This window comes from Falco punctatus (genome assembly GCF_963210335.1).
Source record: "Falco punctatus genome assembly, chromosome: 2".
Taxonomy (NCBI): domain Eukaryota; kingdom Metazoa; phylum Chordata; class Aves; order Falconiformes; family Falconidae; genus Falco; species Falco punctatus.
Window position 1 is genome coordinate 91,807,336 of NC_137581.1, and position 18,894 is coordinate 91,826,229.

Consider the following 18,894-nt stretch of genomic DNA (forward strand, 5'->3'; position numbering starts at 1 on the left):
AAGTAACAACTGGAAAAGCTTTAGGATTCTTCCTGGAATAAAGGTTTCAAGTCTTCTAGTTAGTAAAATTTCTCATTAATAGCTCATAGTACTCTCACTTCAGATTTGATTAGGGGGAGTGATACAAAACATTTGAGAGCACCGCAAAAATCCAAAAGCTAAAATCTGTGATGTTTGGAGCTTCATGGCAGTACTTGGTCTAAACAAAGCTTCTTCAGAGAAAGGTTGCCTTCTGTCCTTTGTAAACTGATACAGTAGCAAGCCTTCTGGTGGTACAGAGCATGAACAATAGCCCCAACAGCAGTTTGTTGACCAGCGTTTATGTTTGAATGTACTAAATCTGATCTAGTTTCATTAGAACATGATTCTGGATGTGATTTTTTTTTTTAATGACATTACAATATAAGATTATCTAGCCAAAGCTCTGGGTGTGATGAGTAATATAAAAGAACATTAACAAGTGAATCATTAATTATTCTAAATCCAGTTAAAATCCTCATTGAAAAAAAATGAATCAGTCTCCTCACACAGGTTTCACTCAGGTACCACAGTGTGAATGGTCAATTATCATCACCTCCTCAAATAAGAAAAAGGTGCCCTTGCAGAATGTTAATTGTTAACCTACCATAATCTAAAAATGAAGAGGAAAAAAAAGCAAACAAATCCATGGAAAAAAGCCCTGGACATTATTATTCCTTTCTTCTTGTCTTTCCACAGATTTATTCTTTGCAAGAATAAACTATCTCCTCATAAATTCTTTTCCTAGCCAGATATTTTCAGAAAAGGCGTGTTCCCCCATTGAAAAATTCTGGCATTTAGTGTTTACTGTAGAAATAGAGCTATCAATATTGAATAGACTCTTCAACTTCACTTTTTTTTTTTTTTAATAGCTCAGAACGCAAACATGTCTAGGGAAAAAAGCTGAAAGATGCTTCAGCAATGCAGATAATTTTTCAGAAAGTTCCTGAAACATGGTCTTCAGACAAAGGGACAAGTGAAAGCTGAGAAAATATAATCGCAAGACTTCAGTTGTGACTTTTATTCAGACTCTGGTTAAAGACTTGTACACTCCTGCTAAATACTTTAATAAAGCAACAGAATCATTGCATTTTTATGTCATACTGAGGCACAAACATTCAGTTCTCATATTCACAAAAATAAAAAGGATCGGCCTAACAGCATGCTAACTAGTACATACAAAAAGCTGCTAAGAGGCAACAGAAGGAATAGGCAAGTATCAGTTTTAGAAAACTGACCAGAAGAGACCACTTGCTCTAACTCATTAACAAAACAAATGTGTGTGTGTATACACTTTGTGTATGGCTCTGTACACGTACGCACATGAAACTGAAAGGATGCTGGTCAAGCAAAAGAAGCTAATCTTCAGTAACAGAAATGAAAAACCATAATTTCATTGAGAACCACAGTGAATAGAAAATGAGAAATACTATAGACAGGCCGATCTCCCTTGACATTGCTTTGAAATTTCATTTGCATCTCTGATATTGACATCTGAGAGATCTGGCTTGCAGTCCCTGTTTTATGTGATCTGGGGAACCTGGATGAATGGGGAGCTACACCCCAGAGTTTCTAAAGAGAAATACCACCACCACCTGTTTTTTGTTTGGGGTAGGGGTTGGTTTTGGTGGGGTTTTTTTGTTTGTTTTTGGTTTGGTTTGGGGTTTTTTTGGTTGGTTTTTTTTTTTTTTTTTTTTTGGGGGGGGGGGGGGGGGTTGAACGTCCTACAGTCCATAGGATAGATGTTGTTTGGCATCTCTTAAGTATTCTTAAAGGCCACTAGTGAAATTCTGACTGATTCTCTTCTGCTCCCCAAATAGTTTTGATTCCTTAGCGCTACAGCAACATGTATAGCAGTGAAAGCATAAAGACGCTTACAAAATTAAAGCAGGTTCAGAGCCCAGGCTGCAATTCCACCAGATACTATCTTGTAACACCAGTTTTCACTAGCTGATGCTTTAAGAGGGGCAGGGAGAGAAGGTACGCACCACTACAATGAATTTTTCACACAAACAGTCACAGGAAATTTGATCCTGTAGAAGCATCAGCTACTCAGCTTTAGTCTGCAGATGGCATTGCCTGCAACATATTTCTGTGCATAAACATGGCATTACTCCATCTCTGTTGGAAATGTTAATTGATTTCAAGAAGATAGCTTGCCTCCTGGTCAAAATGTATACTGTCAAAAGAAGAGGTAGGTGCAACCAGCCAACCAAGGGGTTTTTTGGTCCTATAGAACTGCATCTTTCCACACCTCAGTGCGTGATTACACTCACATATGTCAACTACCTCTGCTATACCTGGAAACCTCACAACTTAGAAAAAGTCTCTCTCTACAGCCAAAAGGAAAATTGATAATGATGGTAACCTTGTTCAGCCAACGTTAAGTCTAAGAAAAATGCTTTGCAATTAATTTTCAGCACACTGGAATCTGCAGTAATCTTCTGTTATTAGAACAGTATGTAAAAATATGCTTCATAACACATTTGGGAAGGAATTCTTCTCAATATTATAAAGGGCGTTTGCCATTACAAGACTGAAAAGTCAGGATATAGCATCACCCAAACTAAGCTTTCTCTCTCAAAGCATTTTATGGTCAACTGATACTTAGTTTAATAAAGCAGCACAATTCTACAGCAAGAACAGAATAACAGACCTCTCGGAGGGCATATGCACTTTTGCACCTTGTTTCTGCTGCAGAAGTATGTAACAGAGCAGGGTAAGTATGGGTAGGATATTGGGGGAGGCACTGAGAGAGTATGCAGACAAGCACGCACAAGCATGAGGAGAAACTGCACAAGTTTTCAAGAACAATTTTTATTGGTAACAAGAAATAACTGTTCCTCGGATAGCATTCCCAATAGGAAAACTGAGTGAAATATTATGCCAAGCCAAGAAGGTTGCAGCACAGGTGACTCATAAGCAGACCTTGCATCCTAACAACTGGAGAACAGCAACAAGGTTGCAGCTTAGAACACATGCAAGCCTTTCTCCTGCTAGCCCATCAGGGAAACCAATTACAGACATACATTTCAAACAAATTCCAAACGAGAAAACACGTAAGAGGCTCATGGAAGTTGAAGTAAGCACGATGAGGCTAAGGACCATTCCATAACAACGGACAGCTTCTAAACATTAAATATATACAAAAGATCTAAGAACTCGTTTGCCATCACCGCCAAGAGGAACTCCAGAGATGTAGCGGGGACTTGACAGCTACGTACCCTTGTCCTCCATCCTGCATGTTAGAGAGACTGCTGAAATCAGATACCGCCCACACAGCCACACTCACGCCTTAATACTTTTAGGAGTGTGGGTATGAGGGTACAAGTGAATGAAATCATGAAAAAATGGGCGTCTGAGTACAATTGTTCCACTTCAAGATCCTGCAAATATTCATCTTCCCCTCCATAAGATTTACACTGAATTTTGTTACACTAATCATTCTGTGCTGCAGTACTCTACAGAAATTACTCACATGGATATACTGGAATACAGAAGTATTCACATGGAATAAGAAATAGAAGATGCTTTCTCAAAGTTTTTAAGGCATAAGCAACTATAAACGAGAGAGAGGTATCCACTTCAAACAAAAGTTACCTGTGCTGTTCAGATACAAACCCACACTTTGGTACACATCTGGAAAAATAAAAATAGAATTCCAAAAAGTGGGTGATTTTTCATAATGGGCAAAGTCAAGTCATTATGTTGTAAGGGGTTAGGATTTAAAAGGGACTTGCATGAAGACTGGTCTAATTTAGCAGTCTAAGCTAACATAATTTAGGGATAATGTAATAAAAATGCAAATACTTCATAAATCCAGAGGGTGTTCTGGTTTTCCTTTTAAACTTGAAGAAGCTTAAATAAATTCCCTTTAGAACAGGAGAAGATAGCATGCAATTGGACTATTTATCACAAGCAAGCAGCAGACTCATTGAACTTTGTGGTCTAGGTACCATATCATACCAGCTAAATACAGCAAAACAGGAGTATGTATTCTGGAGAGTTTCAGAATCGTAATATATGTAAGAAGGGACATATAGTGTAAAGGATGCTTCCAGTTCTGTGCAAACCTGTAACAATTGCTATCAGTTAAGAAAGACTGAGCACTATGCAGTCTTAAAAAAATACAGCCTCTACTCCAGAGCCCAATCTGGCCTCCCACTGTATCCAATGTACTCTTGATGCCAGGCTTGTCCAGTCCCTTAGGCTTTTAGCTGAGATCAAACACCACACACTGTTAAGTGAAATTATTAAGTTCTTTACATGAAACTTCACACATTTGTACACATTTTAAACAGCTGTAATGTTATAAATGGAAAGTGTTTTCCTTCCCCCCCCCCCCCCCCCCCCCCATTTATTGTTATCCAGCTTTGAATGAGAAGTAAATACTCACTTGAAAAGAAGTTATATATTGCAGGAATTTTTATTCAAGGACAATAGAAAGTTTTGAATATTTTTAGGAGGGTATTCCACCAATTAGGAGTTACACAGAACTGAGTAATCACGGAAAATTAAATTACTTTAACCAAGACATTCTGAAGGACAACTCAGTATTTAAAAAACACACTGTAATCCTTACGGATGGAAAAGATAACGTGTCAAGAAGAGCTATAGCTTTCAGATAAAGTGAAATGCTGGGAAAGTTTTCATTATTATTGTCTGTATTTTACCTACACTGTCAAGCGTTCCTTTTCCAGGACTCCTGGCTTAAAAAAAAAACAACCTGTTTTAAATTCACAAAAACAATTAAGAGAAGTTAATGTAACTGGTATATTCAAGAGACTTTAGCATAGTAACATTTTCTATCAACTTGGCTTCTACAAAAAATTCTGAAAGCAGCTAGATGATCCCGATCCATTTTTACCATGGAACATTTAGTAATCTACATTAACAATCTTCTCAAACACTGAACTGTGCTCTGTTTTACTGGCCTTCATTTAAATACATGGAGTGTCCAGAGATCAGCAATTAAACTAATGCTCTTAGAGCTGCTCACATGTCCTACAAAAGTTTAAAGTCCACAAGAATCCCTCACAGGAAAACAATTAGCCTTAAAAATTCAGAAACACAATTTTCTTTGCATCAGTTACGCTATGCAGTAATTTGCAGTTTGATGACAAGACTAGACTGTAATCCAATATTCAAGCAATTTCATACTACTACAGATGTAGTCCTATAATTAGCCATATGTTGTTTCTTCTCCCATATATTAATTTGCATTAACTATAAATTCCCTAGCCTGCACCACTACTTTCCTAATGATCCAAGACCGTACATCAGGTCTCAAATCCTCATTTATTTCAATTTATTGTGCTGCTGCTTCTACAAATAGTCATACCCTTAAAGTTTAATTTTCAGCATAAAACTTTCAACTTTTTGCAAGAAGGAACAATTTGTATGAGTAGTCTTGCTTTGTGTGCTCATTGCATCTACACTTAAAAATAAGTTTTCACGTACAAGTGCATTAGCATGAGATCTAGCACTACAAGCTGTTTGCAATTAAGAGCCATTAGGGGCAGCCACAGAACACACTGCTGCAGGTCTGCATATGATTCCTCTATTATTACAAGTGTAATGATACATAAACCCTTTGCAGATGGGAGTGTGCAGCAACTACTAAGGAGCATGTTTATTTATTGGCATTTGTTTGTGGCATAAGCAGTAACCTTTCACTTAGTCAAACCAGTACCCACAGCAGGAATTCATGCAATATATTATGTAAAAGACCATGAAAAAGAAGTTTCTTTAAGAAACAAAAGAAAAAGTGTAACAGATGTCTGGTTAATCTAGAGCCATCAGTGTGACAAACTGGAAGAAACTGTGTGACCAAAAGAAATACTGATCTGAGATGCTGCGACTGTAACAAGTTACTTACCTTTGACTTAATGTACATGGAAAACCATCAGTGATATGTTTCACATATCCTTCCCAAGATATGATGAACCACTCTTGCTATTTTTAACTCAGGCTTCTATGCCTCCTTCAGTTACCTGCATTACTGAAGTATAAAGGTGATCACCCGTTTCTCTCCCCCTTCTTTTGAAGATGTTCTGCAGCATCAGGTCTCTCTGCAGCCCAGTTTTGTGCTCCATGAAATTGTTACCCAATGTTATAATGGCCAAACTAAAGCCATCCTAATTTGTGGCACTGAAAGTAATACCTTCACATTGCACTGCTTTAAACTGAAAAAAAAAAAAATCTTAATATTCCCTTCCACAGCAAGTTAGTTTCTTCCCTCTGAAAGCGCACTCTCATCTTTCCCCTGCAACTTCCATTTCTAAATTAACCTTTGCGGAGAAAGGAGAGAGGGGATGACTTTTGAATACTGAATATCACCCACATCTGAGCAGGGTTCATGACATGACAAGTACAAAAAAAGGAGGTAAGGGAATGGAGTATCCTACAAGGGACCTTTCATACAGCAGTCTGGATTGTCATAAATGACTCGAAGGGAAACAACACAACTGCAAACATCAAAGCAGCACTGTTCCACCGATACAGCTATAGACAGACTGACCAACAAAAACTATTATATTTAACGCATTTATTTCATGCCTGTTTCATACAGCCTGGCCAGGTCCTCAAAGAAAACATTGTATGTGACTGGAAAAGATAACAAGGCTTCATATGAAAAAAAAAATTAAAATCCTTAAATATGAAAAATTTTAATCCTTAATATAGCAATCTGTAGCAGAGGTAACAGCCACAAAAGACAGAAAATGCAACAAAAGTAATCAATGGACACCTGGGACTATCTTACTTTATCCTCTCAACCTATGTAGCCTTAAAGTGTGAAAAGCAAATGTTTAGTTTTGTTGTCCTACGACTCAGACATGTAGGAAACTGGGACAACACCAAACAGATCTAATTTTATTAGGGTTTTTTTCCACTGGAGTAGGTAAGTCATTGTAGAGTTGGATAGCTTCCTCAAAATTAGTGCTTTAATGGTTTTTATTAAGAGATACCTTATCAAAAAAGGCTTTTAAAAAACTGCAGAGACAGACTTGAGAATTAGACTTTGAGGGGAAAAAAAGTCAGCAGTCTTGTGATATTATTATATAATTATACATATAGCCCACCTTGAGGGCGGGAGAGGAAGAGAGACTGGTCAGCTGTCTTCTCAACCTGTGGGATCTCAGCAACTCAAGTTTCTACCCTCCATTCTGCTGCACAACTACCTGAACTTTGAAGCAAAAACAGTACACATATGAATCTTCCACTTAATCAGGACTTCAGTGACATCAATGACATCCAAAACACATTACTTTAATGCTAATCTGATTGCCTGTTTCCCCCACCACAGGAAACAGAGAGGACTATGGAAGAGGCTCAGGTTCAGGTATAGACAAATGCCACAACACATCAATGAAAAATGAAAGGTTTAGAAACTTTCAATACCACATTAGCATCTACCCTGCATAGCAAGTAGTTACAGATGTTTATTGCATGTAATTTATTTATACGTATAGGAAAGTGCTAACTGAAGTGAACTAGCACTAATCGAGCTTGCCTCTCATGGGAATGCCACGGAGCAGAATATGGAAGCCCAGGAAAGAAATACTATATACCTAATATTTCAAACCAGAATTCTGTAAGGAATTCAAAAATGTTATACATGGCCTAATGGTGAAGTTGAAGAAAATGGCCATTAAAGAGTTAATACAATTTTCAGCACTACATCTTGCCTAATAGCTCTATTTCCCTCACACAATACTCAAAGACAGATCTCAGCACTGACTACCGCAAACATTTTCTACTGGCATACTATTTACTTCAGAAATCCAATACAGGTCTTATGTTTACTGTATGTATTTCAAAAAGTTCTGGCACAAATACACATTAGTGAGTTGGTACTTTAGCCTGAGGAACAACAGCATTAAGTGCAATAATCCTCCATAGGTAAGCTGCCATTACTGAAAGAAAATGGTATTCTGCACAGGGATTTGCCCTTGGCCATGACTAAACCCAAAAATCTTGCCAGAGAGCAAAAGCATACTTCATTAGAAGAGAAAATTAACAATGCTGCTTTAAATTACATTAAAAAAATATCAATGAAAAAGATTGGCAAAAAAATGTGAAGATGTAACCAAATAGAGAAAGCAACAAGATAGCAATAGTAGCAATGAGAGAATGCGTGACATCTCAAACATAGATCAATAGGATTTGGCACTGTATTTTTTACCTCGTTTTAGGTAAAGGATAGTTATATGTAAATTGATGGTATATATAAAAACGCATAAGCACAGAACACTTTACACAGTGTACCAAAAAAAGTTGGTGAATACTTCAAACAGTATGCGCAGGCAAGTAGAAGACTGAAAGGAAGATGGCTTTAGCTACAGGATGTGGTTAAAAACAAAATGCTGGCATAGTACGTGCTAGAATATTTGGTGATAATGACCTTCCAGTAGCACTGTACAATTAGAGACTGTGAATACTGTGAGGAGTACAACAACATGCCTGCCCTGTTCTTAACCCATTGTTTACCTCTAACAAAGTCACTTCTAAGATCCTGAGCTAGCTGAACTCATCTGACTCAAAAGGACCATTCTTGTGTATATCAGGGTAGTAGACTGGAAGAAGGCTATGCATTACTCAGCTTTCCACTTTACTCCAAAATGAAAAAACTGAGTGCTCAAAATACTTTAACATAATTCAAGTTTTGCTGGAAGGTTCTAATTTTGAAAGTCAATAGTATATGAAGACAAATATTTAAAATATCCTTTGCCTGAATTTAATCACTTGCCATGTAACGCTAAATGCTCTGCATTATTATCTTCTATTACTTACCACCGCAGTCTGTTTCCGTAACTTAACAGCAATACTTTCATATTTACTTTCAGATCAGTCATTAAAATGTTGAATAGCAATATTCTACCTAGTATCTATCTCTGTCAAAAGCAAGTCTCCTTGACTCACCGTATTAGAAAAAGTTTAGTGAAATACAAACATCAAAACCTAGAAACTACTAAACACACACAGCTAGTGTTCTATGGTTCAAATACCAGACAGTGCTAGTTTAATCTCTAGCTGAGTAGTCAAAATCTGAAATAAGCTCATACTACCTCTACTATACAAAAAAATGTAATATTGAGGGGGGAAAGTGCAGACAGCAACTGGTGCTTGTTTTGGGAACTCAGATTTTTCATTTACTCATCATTCTGTTTCTCAGTCATCCAAACAAGAATGACTGTCAAATCCAAAGTCAAAAAAAAAAAAAAAAAAAAAAAAAAAAAAAGTTGTATCCCTTTCAGTACAGAAGCTAATACCCCCAAAAAAAGCTGCAGATAAATTGCAATGAAGACTGTATTCTTCAGTCCAAGCACTTGGCTTAAAACATGCTGGAGAGCTAAGGAAACTTGAAAGCCAGATCTAAAGCAAGAATGTCAGAAAACACAACACTGAAGATAAATGCAACTTCTACAAACAAGTACACTTACCTTATAATTTTGACACTAAAGAGAAACTCATCAACATAAAAATAAGGATTAGCAGATTTCCAGTGAGACAAGTAAGACAATAGTATCAGCAGATATACAAGTTAGAGAAGGGATTGTAACTTCTACCAGGCAAATTCAGAATTTTGTTTTTATAACATCAGAGATGCCCCAAATTTTCTGAGTATGAAGCTCTCATTCCCTCTGTGAAAGCAACATGACCAGGTCCCAAGTGCCTGTACACAAAACGCAGGTGTCACAGGAAATAAACAGGAAGAACTAAGTGTCCATGCACAGCTAATAGTAGTATGTGCTATCTGAACTACCCGTCATCCCAGATGATGAAATCACTCATTAGGATTACAGAAAATATGGTAATATAGCTTGCATGACCAGAGCACTTCCAAAAACAGATTCAGGACATTTTGAGGAAGCCTAGCTAAGATCTTAGGCAAGGAGTTTCTTGCAAAGGAAAGGGAGGCTTGAATGCACAGACATTTGTTTTGCAGTACGTGTATGAGGGTTAGAAGACAACGTCACAACACAGGTGACGTTAGGGTGGATGTCTGCTTCAAAGCACCTGATCAGGAGAGTGAAATAGATAAAGCCTCCTTAAGGGAAGCCTCACCATAAAGTCCATTTTTCACATAGGACTTGGAGCACTCCAACATCTGCTGCATGGTTAATACAGCATGATGGAGACAATCAGGAGATTTTTGGAAGACTGAGAAGGCAATTTCCTGACACAACTGACCATTGAACCAACAGGAATGTGAAGGCTGATAGTAACCTCAGAGGCAGTGACAACGTGTAGTCACCCTGACTAGAAGACCACTGCACATTGAAGAGGTGGTGATCCACATCAGAGTTCACCTGAGGAGGCCCAGGACTGTGCGGCAGAACTCCCTTGGCCACAGGACAAGCTTGGCCAGCTGAGGCTGTAGCAGAAGTGCTCCCACCCAGCACCCGCAGTCACACCACCTGCCTGGCCTTGCCTAATCTAAAAGCACATCAAGACGTTTGCATATGAAGATCCGTTTTGTTTGACAGCAGAAATGATTAATAGTTTCCTTGTAGAAAAACCTGTAATTGCTTGAATAATGAAAATGGAGTAACCCCTTCTTACAGACACTGTCTGCACAGCAGGCTGCACCCTGATGAGAGGCCCATTTGATGCTGCACAACTCAAGGTTCCCAGCATCTAAAGGGATGTAAGATTACCTGTACTGTTTTTACTTTACTGAAGCTAGTACTACAAGGAAATAGCACTTTAAAACAACATTTTACGGAGTCTGAATGTCTTTCTTACTGGGATTACAACAGACCAGCATCTCCTGATGCAAAACACCATGATATAGTGGAATTTAGGATCCTGAAAGAATTAAGGAAGAAGGACAGTAGAATTACAATCCTGGCCCTTCAACAGAACAGGTTTCATCTTGTTCAAGGATCTGCTTAGAGACAGCTCTAAAGGGTAAAGGGATCTAGGAGGGCTGGTCTACACAGATGACTTCCCCAAAGCACCAGAACGGCCTGCTCCCACACACAGAAAGCTGGGACAAGTTTCTTGAGTTAGCCAGCATTGCTAAACAGGGGATTCCTGACTGAGCTCAAACACAGAGTGCGAAGAGCGCAGAAGTGGGCTGCCTGGAAGAACAGAAAAACATTGGTTTCAAAGGGAAAACTAAGGAAACTGTGACCCTGCTGATCAGTAAGGGATCTAGGGATAAAAGACATGGAAAAGGCTGAAATACTCAAATGAAATTAATTATTCTGTTACATATGCATATCCATTATATTTTCTAATGAGTAAACTATACCTTTCTTTTAAGAGGTCAGTAAATGTTTCCTTCAGATACTTTGAGACACACACAAAACTCACCAGGAGACAATGCAAGAGTATTACTTGGCTCAAACAAGACAAAATTAAATACTAGGCAAAGAGGAAACTGCTTGGAAGTATTAAACCTCTTAGAAAGGTTATTTTCCATTATTCTTCAGTGCACTGAAGTGGCCAAATAATTCTGTAAACTAACATTTCTTCTTTGTTTTTAATAAGGGAATTCAGTGGTTATCTTAAACAAAAAGGTCTAAAGACACCTCATACCATAAAGAACAACCAAAACCAGACACACATGTAAAACAGAAAACCAGAAAAAAAATCTTATTAGGCAGGAGATGATGTACACATAAGAACAACTGGCATTAAATTTCTAAGTCATTAAAATGTATCCCCTCAGGCTCAAGGACTCTGCTAACACACAGCACAGAGCAAGAGAAAGGATAACTCTAGGAGAATTCATAAATTTCTACTGTGCTTTTAGAGAACTTGCATCACCACACATCTTCCTGCACACCTAGCTGACCTAAAACAAGACTCAAACTTATACATACAGATACACATATATAGTCATCTTCCCTTCTGCGTTTTTTTCCTGCAAGTTTCTGCCAACTCCCCACATCGACAAGTCTAAAAGCAGAAAACCATCAGCTACCATGCTTTGTTATTTATATAACAATCAGCTTTAGGTGTCTAGGTGTTTCACGCTCATTTCTTAATATGCAGTCTATTCCTTATTTACCAAATAATAATGAAAATCTGCTCTGAAAAAAAAAAAAAAAAGACCTTATTTTTTACAGACTTGCATCTGTGTCCTTCTCAAACATTTAACTGAACATTGATAAAACCCTGGTTAGATAAAGCAAACCACTATGCACGCTCTGTGGATGGGAACTAAAGCAGAAGTCAGAAACACTGCTTTCAAAGCATCGGTAGAACAGCTATGGTTTGACTGCCTGCTAGTACGAATCCTGCTGTCTCTCTAGCCTGGTTTGGTGGTGAGCTCTGCCTCATTCTAATGAATGACCCCCTGTTCCAGTGTCATCGTCTTGTCTACTTAGAGTTTTCACTTATCTCAGTCATGCAAGGATGTATTCACCCGATTTCCAAAAACTCCTCCTACTTGCAGCTACAATTTTCAATGTTTCCTCTATATACAGTTTATTACCCTACAGTATAGGAATACATTCCCTTTTCACACTGACTTTTGGCTTAATTTTTTCCTCTAGGCTTCCTTCTTCAGTGTGCCTGTCTCTGGACACCTATGGCTTTCCCACAGCACCTTCCTATCATTTTATTGATTTTAAGTCACAATATTGTCCTATTAATTTTGTATCTAATGTCAGAGTCCTCTTAACATTTATGCATTAAGTCTCTATTAGCAAAGGATAACTTCACATGAAGCTCAAGTACACGTTGCAAAGTAAAGGGGGTAGTGGTTTTATTTAAAGGGCAAATATCTGACAAGTCTTGAACATAAGCAAAGATTCTTTTCCTCAGCCATGATCTCTGACACTGCTGAACTGCTCAAGTGTTTTTCTTTTAAGAAAACATACTTTTAGAGTTTGTGAATATAAAATACTTTTCAAATATTTTCAGACACAATGTACTCCATTATATTTCCTTATGAAAAGTCCTCTCATCAAAAGAAAAAAAGAAGGAAAAAGCCTTTCAAAACATCAGATATGCTTTATCTGAACATTATTTGTATTAGCTTAACATCAGGAAAAAAAAACCCACAAAACAAAACCAACACAGATAAACAAGTAATCTTTATGCACAATCCACAATTAGCCATAAAGGATTTGTGATAAAAACTCGCTGTATAATAACACACACATTCTAGAGAAGCTACTTTAGCTTTTCTGATAATGTTTCCTTAGCAAAGAAAAAACACATATAATAATGGCAAGGTATTTGTTCCTTATGCCATTCCCTCTAATTTAAATCCATACACAGATGCCAACAAAATGCGCTGGGGCAAAAAGCTACATATTTATTGAAGCACTGGTGGATTATATGTTGGAAAATTGTTGCAATTAGGGGTCAGTTCTTCACACAAAATTTACCTTCTCACCAATACAATCCATTGTATTTACCCTCTCACCACCAATACACTGACTTACAATACCTGATAATTTGTTCCCTAGCATGTTACCACTATTCTAAAGATGAATATAAATACTTCTACATTCAAATCTTATACATAATTGCTAACTTTGCACAAAAAGAAAAGCAGTACATGCTGAGAGTACATGACCAAGGATGGCTTGTTATATACCACACATACATCAAAAATACTGCAACATTCTCTATGTTTTCATTTTGTTTCTGGACTTCTTATGTGGTGCTGAATAGACTTACTATGTAATGCCCTCAAAGTTCAGCTGTGCTACCTGCAGTCAGATATGTAGAAGAACTTAACTCTTCAGCTATACTAAAATACGCATGCCCATCAGCAGCCAAAAAAAAAAAAACCAAAACAAAAAAACCAACACATATCCTTGCATTTGCATTTCCAGGTAATTCTGTGTGGACTTCATCCCCATTTTTAGCTAATTAGTGACTGGTTTTAGGCTTCACCTAAAACCCACCCTTTTCGTTTATAACATCTTTGATGTCACAAGAATTAGAATCTTCTCCCCTTTTCTTCCTCCCCTTGCCTTCTTATTAGAAGGGTGTTTCTATACAACTACAATTCTATCACGTACACTCTAGTCAATGATTAACATCAGAGCCTTACAATTTCTGTCTATAATTTGAAACTTCTCTGTCTTAAGGGAAATGAAAATCTGGAGCAAACAGGCAGCATTTTTTCACTTCACTTAAAGCTCCAACTCATACTGTCCCTCCAACTCTCTTCCTTCATAGCCACTTCACCTCCATATTTAAAAGGAATAAACCAAATAAAAAAATAAATCAATTAAAAATGTAGAAACTAATAAATAATTCTACTTATTATGATGCTTACAATTGAACACTAACAAAACTCTTGCAGCAATTATCAAATGTTTTCTTAACAAACCTTGTCTATCTAGGCAACAAGCGGGACACGTCTGCTGAATCTGTGCAGTACCTTGCAAAAGAGCTGGGGACAGGTGTTTCTCAACATATTTTACCAAGGCATAAAAGGAAAAAGTTAAGATGACATACAGCCAGGGGAAGGATGAGAAAAAAGATGCATGTCAAAGTTTAACTTTTAGATAGTTATTCTTTTTAATAAAACAGGCAGCCCCTAAAGTCATCTGCTCTTAGAGGGTGGGTGCAGCTTGTTTTAAGTAAGCGAAAATCATAAATCAATAAGTCTAAAATTGCAACATACCTTGCCTTTTCTTCATATCTCCAAATACTGGAAACCCTAGGTCTTAGCAAACTCACTTGCTAGAAGCTTTAATAAATACCACTTTGTTTTAGAAGTTCAATACAGTTGTTTCAATTAAGCTTGAAGCTGCAGAAAAAAATGATGCAACTACCTAAAAATTTAGAGCTTCACAAGCAGTTTAGCATCATCACACAGGCTGTAGGAAGAAGCACCTCCCTCTGCTAAAGGAAAGCCTTTCCTTTCTAGTCATCTGGTATATTATAAAGTATTCTTATAGGAACTCAGACAACAGATTACCCTGCCATTATACTATATTCTTAGAGTACCAACCTCTTTAGAACGACGACATGACTGAAGACAGGCAGAGCTTAAATTTCACTCAGCAATGCAGGAAATCCTAGAAACTTCTTGATACTGGTGAGGTTACCTTCCATAAAGAGAGCTGCCCAGTATAAACTGTATTGTCCTCAAACTATTCACCCTGAATTATTATTCTGTAACTATCCAAAAAATATCCAATTTACCAAAGCCATTCTATTGAGCATAACAGTCTCCCCGAAGCCTGACACTGCTTCAGCTTCAGATAGGATCTTTCCAAGTTCTAATTTTCTTTTTTCGTTTTTTTAACTTTAAGTCAGTACAATAGCGCAAGTCAAAATACAACTATGTCCTGGGCAAAAGTCCTTCTGTGTACATGCTATAAAAGCCACCACAGGAACACAGGCCCTCTGCATAGTGTTAACTTTTTCTAGAAAGAGGTACGAACTACATAGAAAAACTTTCCTTTGTTGCTGGGTCACTACAAATGAATAATTCCATGATTCGGAAGCGTTTTGCCTCAGAGAAGTAGAAGTTATTTTGTTATATGACTACACTGCAGCTCCAACAACAGCAAAGTAGTTCATGCCAGTTCCCTGTTGATGACCAGTAAGTTCAGATACATCTAACTTACACAGTAGTTAAAATAGCGTAGACAGGCTGCCAGACTTCATTTTTCTCTGAAACAGGGTTTTTCCTTTCCTTTTTTCCTTCTTCCTCTTCCAAATTAAAAATAAATAAGCATAAAAGTCAGTGCTTTCTTTCTACAGTTTGACTGCCCAACAGTTGTAGAAATTCCACAGGGATCTCACTCCTTCCTCCCACCAAGACAGGTAAGTGCTAATACAGCAGTATTTGGCAATTAATTTGACATTCTAATTGAGACTGCTTGAGTGTAAAGTGCCTTCCAAAGCAACTTTTTCCCCCCTTTTTTTTTTAAAACATCTTAGTTGTGATTAATTTCAGACAAATATTAAACACCAAAAAATGGAGGTTTGGTGCTAGACGTAGCCATTTCCTTCGACAGTATTGCAATTAGGAAAACTGAGTAACTGACAGCAGGGAAAAGCCCACCCCAGCTGCCACATCTCATAATTAGTAACATTTCAGCTCTCATCAAAAGTTGTTTCAAACAAATACTAATATTAATCTCTGACTTAAAGCAATTTACTTACCTTGTGTCTGCATTTAAGTACAACGCCATAGGCTCCTGAAACAAAGAAGAAAGGAGATAAACCATCTCAAAGCAGAAGTAAAAAGCAAAAAGACAAAGCAGTCTTCAGTCACCTTCTGGCTATAGAAATATTATAGTTCCAAGTATTATTATTCAGAACTTGCACATATAGGAACTTGGACTAAATTTCTGTGCACTGAAATAATCTCATAAAAGTTGCTTGAATAATGCTGAAATTATTTTAAGTATACTTGCAGAGAATTTTGTTAAGTTGCATCTCTCTAGTATCACTACAGAGAAATGCAATACATTAAACAAAAACCCAAACAAAAAATCAAACCGCCCCCAAACCATCTCATTTCTATTCCCTTTATCTTCCAAACTTCTCCTTCCACCTGAGAATGGAATTAGAAGGTACTGCAGATAATAAGCTGATGTTTCTTAAGATCTGCATACAAGCAGTATTTTGCAAATGAAAACTTAGTACCATTAAGAGGACTAAGTCAAATCTATATAAAATTCTAATTTATCTTTTATTAAAGATACTACTTACCTTCACCTACAACCCCAAGGATCTCAAATTTATTCATCACATTACCAATGTTAGGAATCTTCATCAAGACAAATTCCTCTTACGGTGAGAGCCACAAAACATGGCACAATAGGGAGCGTCCAAAGATTTTGCAAAAGGCAATTGCGAAAAGGCTCTCAGAAAACAAAACTACACCTTGGTCAACCAGACTTGTCACGCCCTTTTTTAATTTCTAGGCAGTCAGTAGCTTCCTGGGGAAAAAAAAGAGAAAAATAATGTAATTAGTACTTTGTTTTATTTCAGTAAGAGAGCAGTGGTACATATACATCACACATATACTGTCCCACAATTGTAACAGACTACTAACTTCCACGTTTTAAGGTCAAGAGAGCTTAGCAGCGTGTATAATGGACAGAACCTATTGAGAACATATCTGACAGAGCAGCTGGCCTTGTAATCCCATACGTAGGATAACTATGTAAATAAGTTATTACTGTAACAGACATTTTCTACAGGACAGAAGCAAACAAAAATGTCCATAGGAACTACCACAGTGAGCAAAAAAACACCTATAACTCCTTGTGTTCTCAGTTTGGTAAATGCTGACAGCTAGGTATAAAAAACAAATTTATGATTTGTCCACCGTAATGACAAAAAGGGTAAGGCAGAAACAACACTGAACAATAGAAAATACTCTTCTACTATTATTTTCTGTGCCTGTATAAAGAAAATAAAGGAAATTACTAGCTAGACTGACTAGCAATCAGATTTAGAAAATTATTTCTATCATCAACTTATTTAATGTAAACGTAATAAACAGAAAGAAAATGTTTTTGCAGGATTTTTTTTTCATGTTTCCCAAACACTGAAGTAATTTGTCAAATCAAGCAACTACACACAGGCAGAAGAACAAATTTTTTTGTGCCTGTTTTACACTCACCACATCTCTCCTATAATCTTAGAACTCTGCAAACTAAACACATCAAAGTTCAGTTTTGCTAATTCATGCTAATTTTCTTTCCCCCCCCTAATATTAAAGGCATACAACCCCCATTCCAAAATAGGAGAAAACCTAAAGCAGCTTCACCACAAACAGGTAATATGTCATTTCCACAGTTCGGTGCTCCAAGAACGGGACTGCTCACGAGAAATGAGATGGCAGGGTAGAATTGAATCATTTCACTAACTTACGTGTAATGGGCAAGTGTGACTTCACAATACTGAGTTCAGCTTACACAGATGGGATTTCACTATAAACTAGGGGTGATGGCCAAAAGACCTGTGTTGACCAAGTCACACATAACAAAAAGGATGACTCAAGGGTGGAAGGAAACAGCACTAGCCTCCAGCAAGACACAGGGAGACAATTTTTTGAGGAGAGACTTATTTTAGAAGCAACTTCAGAGTTAATCAACCACAGTATTTTGGAAACAAACTTTGAAAATAGATCAGTGACTTCTGAATTAAAGGAATAGTTAGGAGTTACCAGTTACCAACTCCTTAATGGATTATTTCAGTGGTTTAATTTACTGTTTTAATTAATAATTTTTTCTTCTCTTGTGTATTTTATAAAATACTCTTTCCTTTCCCTTCCATATAATCTTAGCCTATCTCACTCGGCATCTCCTTCTCACAAAAGTCTTTGTGTTATTTGTCCAGGCTTTCTAGAAAAACAGGAGCATCTGTTCAGTCGCACCCATCAACATGAGAACAGAGCCCACACTGAGCTGCTCTGGCTTTCTACCGAAACCAGCTGGTACCAGGCACACGGGCACAGCTGGCTGTCCCTACGCTGCAGCCGAGTGACAGAGCTACTGCTGCAGAGACCTTTAAGGAACCATTAATGCCATAACATAAGCAAGACACAAAAAACCACCTCAGTCACATTGAAAGCAGCGAAAATACTTGCCAGGAAGAAAGGAACGGTCAGGAAACATATATTCTGTTTTCTATTAGCAGCATTCAATAACATCAACGAATTTGCTACTTCAGTTCCCAACATTATTCGCTGACAAGTCTTTCTTAAAAGCAGTTTGTGATAACATTTGTTACTTAATCTGCTAATGTTATTACCATACATTGTCTTTCTGCCTTACTATGTATGCAAAACTGTTTGGATCTATGACAAAAGTGAAGAAGCTTATGACCGAACCAGAAATTTAGATGCAGTTTCCTCTGTCCCTCATTCATAATTTCTAAATTTCTCACAAACTACTTAAAGCTATACAGGCCGACAGCTTGTGATCCGTT

General features: G+C 37.4%; 1 protein-coding gene across 2 annotated transcripts in view; it reads right to left on the reverse strand.

The window, feature by feature from the left end:
- Window positions 1-18,894, reverse strand: part of CDKL5 (cyclin dependent kinase like 5) — a 142,308-nt gene that overhangs the window by 74,966 nt on the left and 48,448 nt on the right. For both annotated transcript variants that reach the window (XM_080377127.1, XM_080377128.1), the window contains exons 2-3: window positions 16,666-16,895; window positions 16,114-16,148 (exon numbers count right to left, since the gene is read on the reverse strand). In XM_080377127.1, the coding sequence (XP_080233253.1) occupies window positions 16,114-16,148; window positions 16,666-16,729 (99 nt within the window). In that variant the 5' untranslated portion in view covers window positions 16,730-16,895. The remainder of the gene's footprint in view (window positions 1-16,113; window positions 16,149-16,665; window positions 16,896-18,894) is intronic.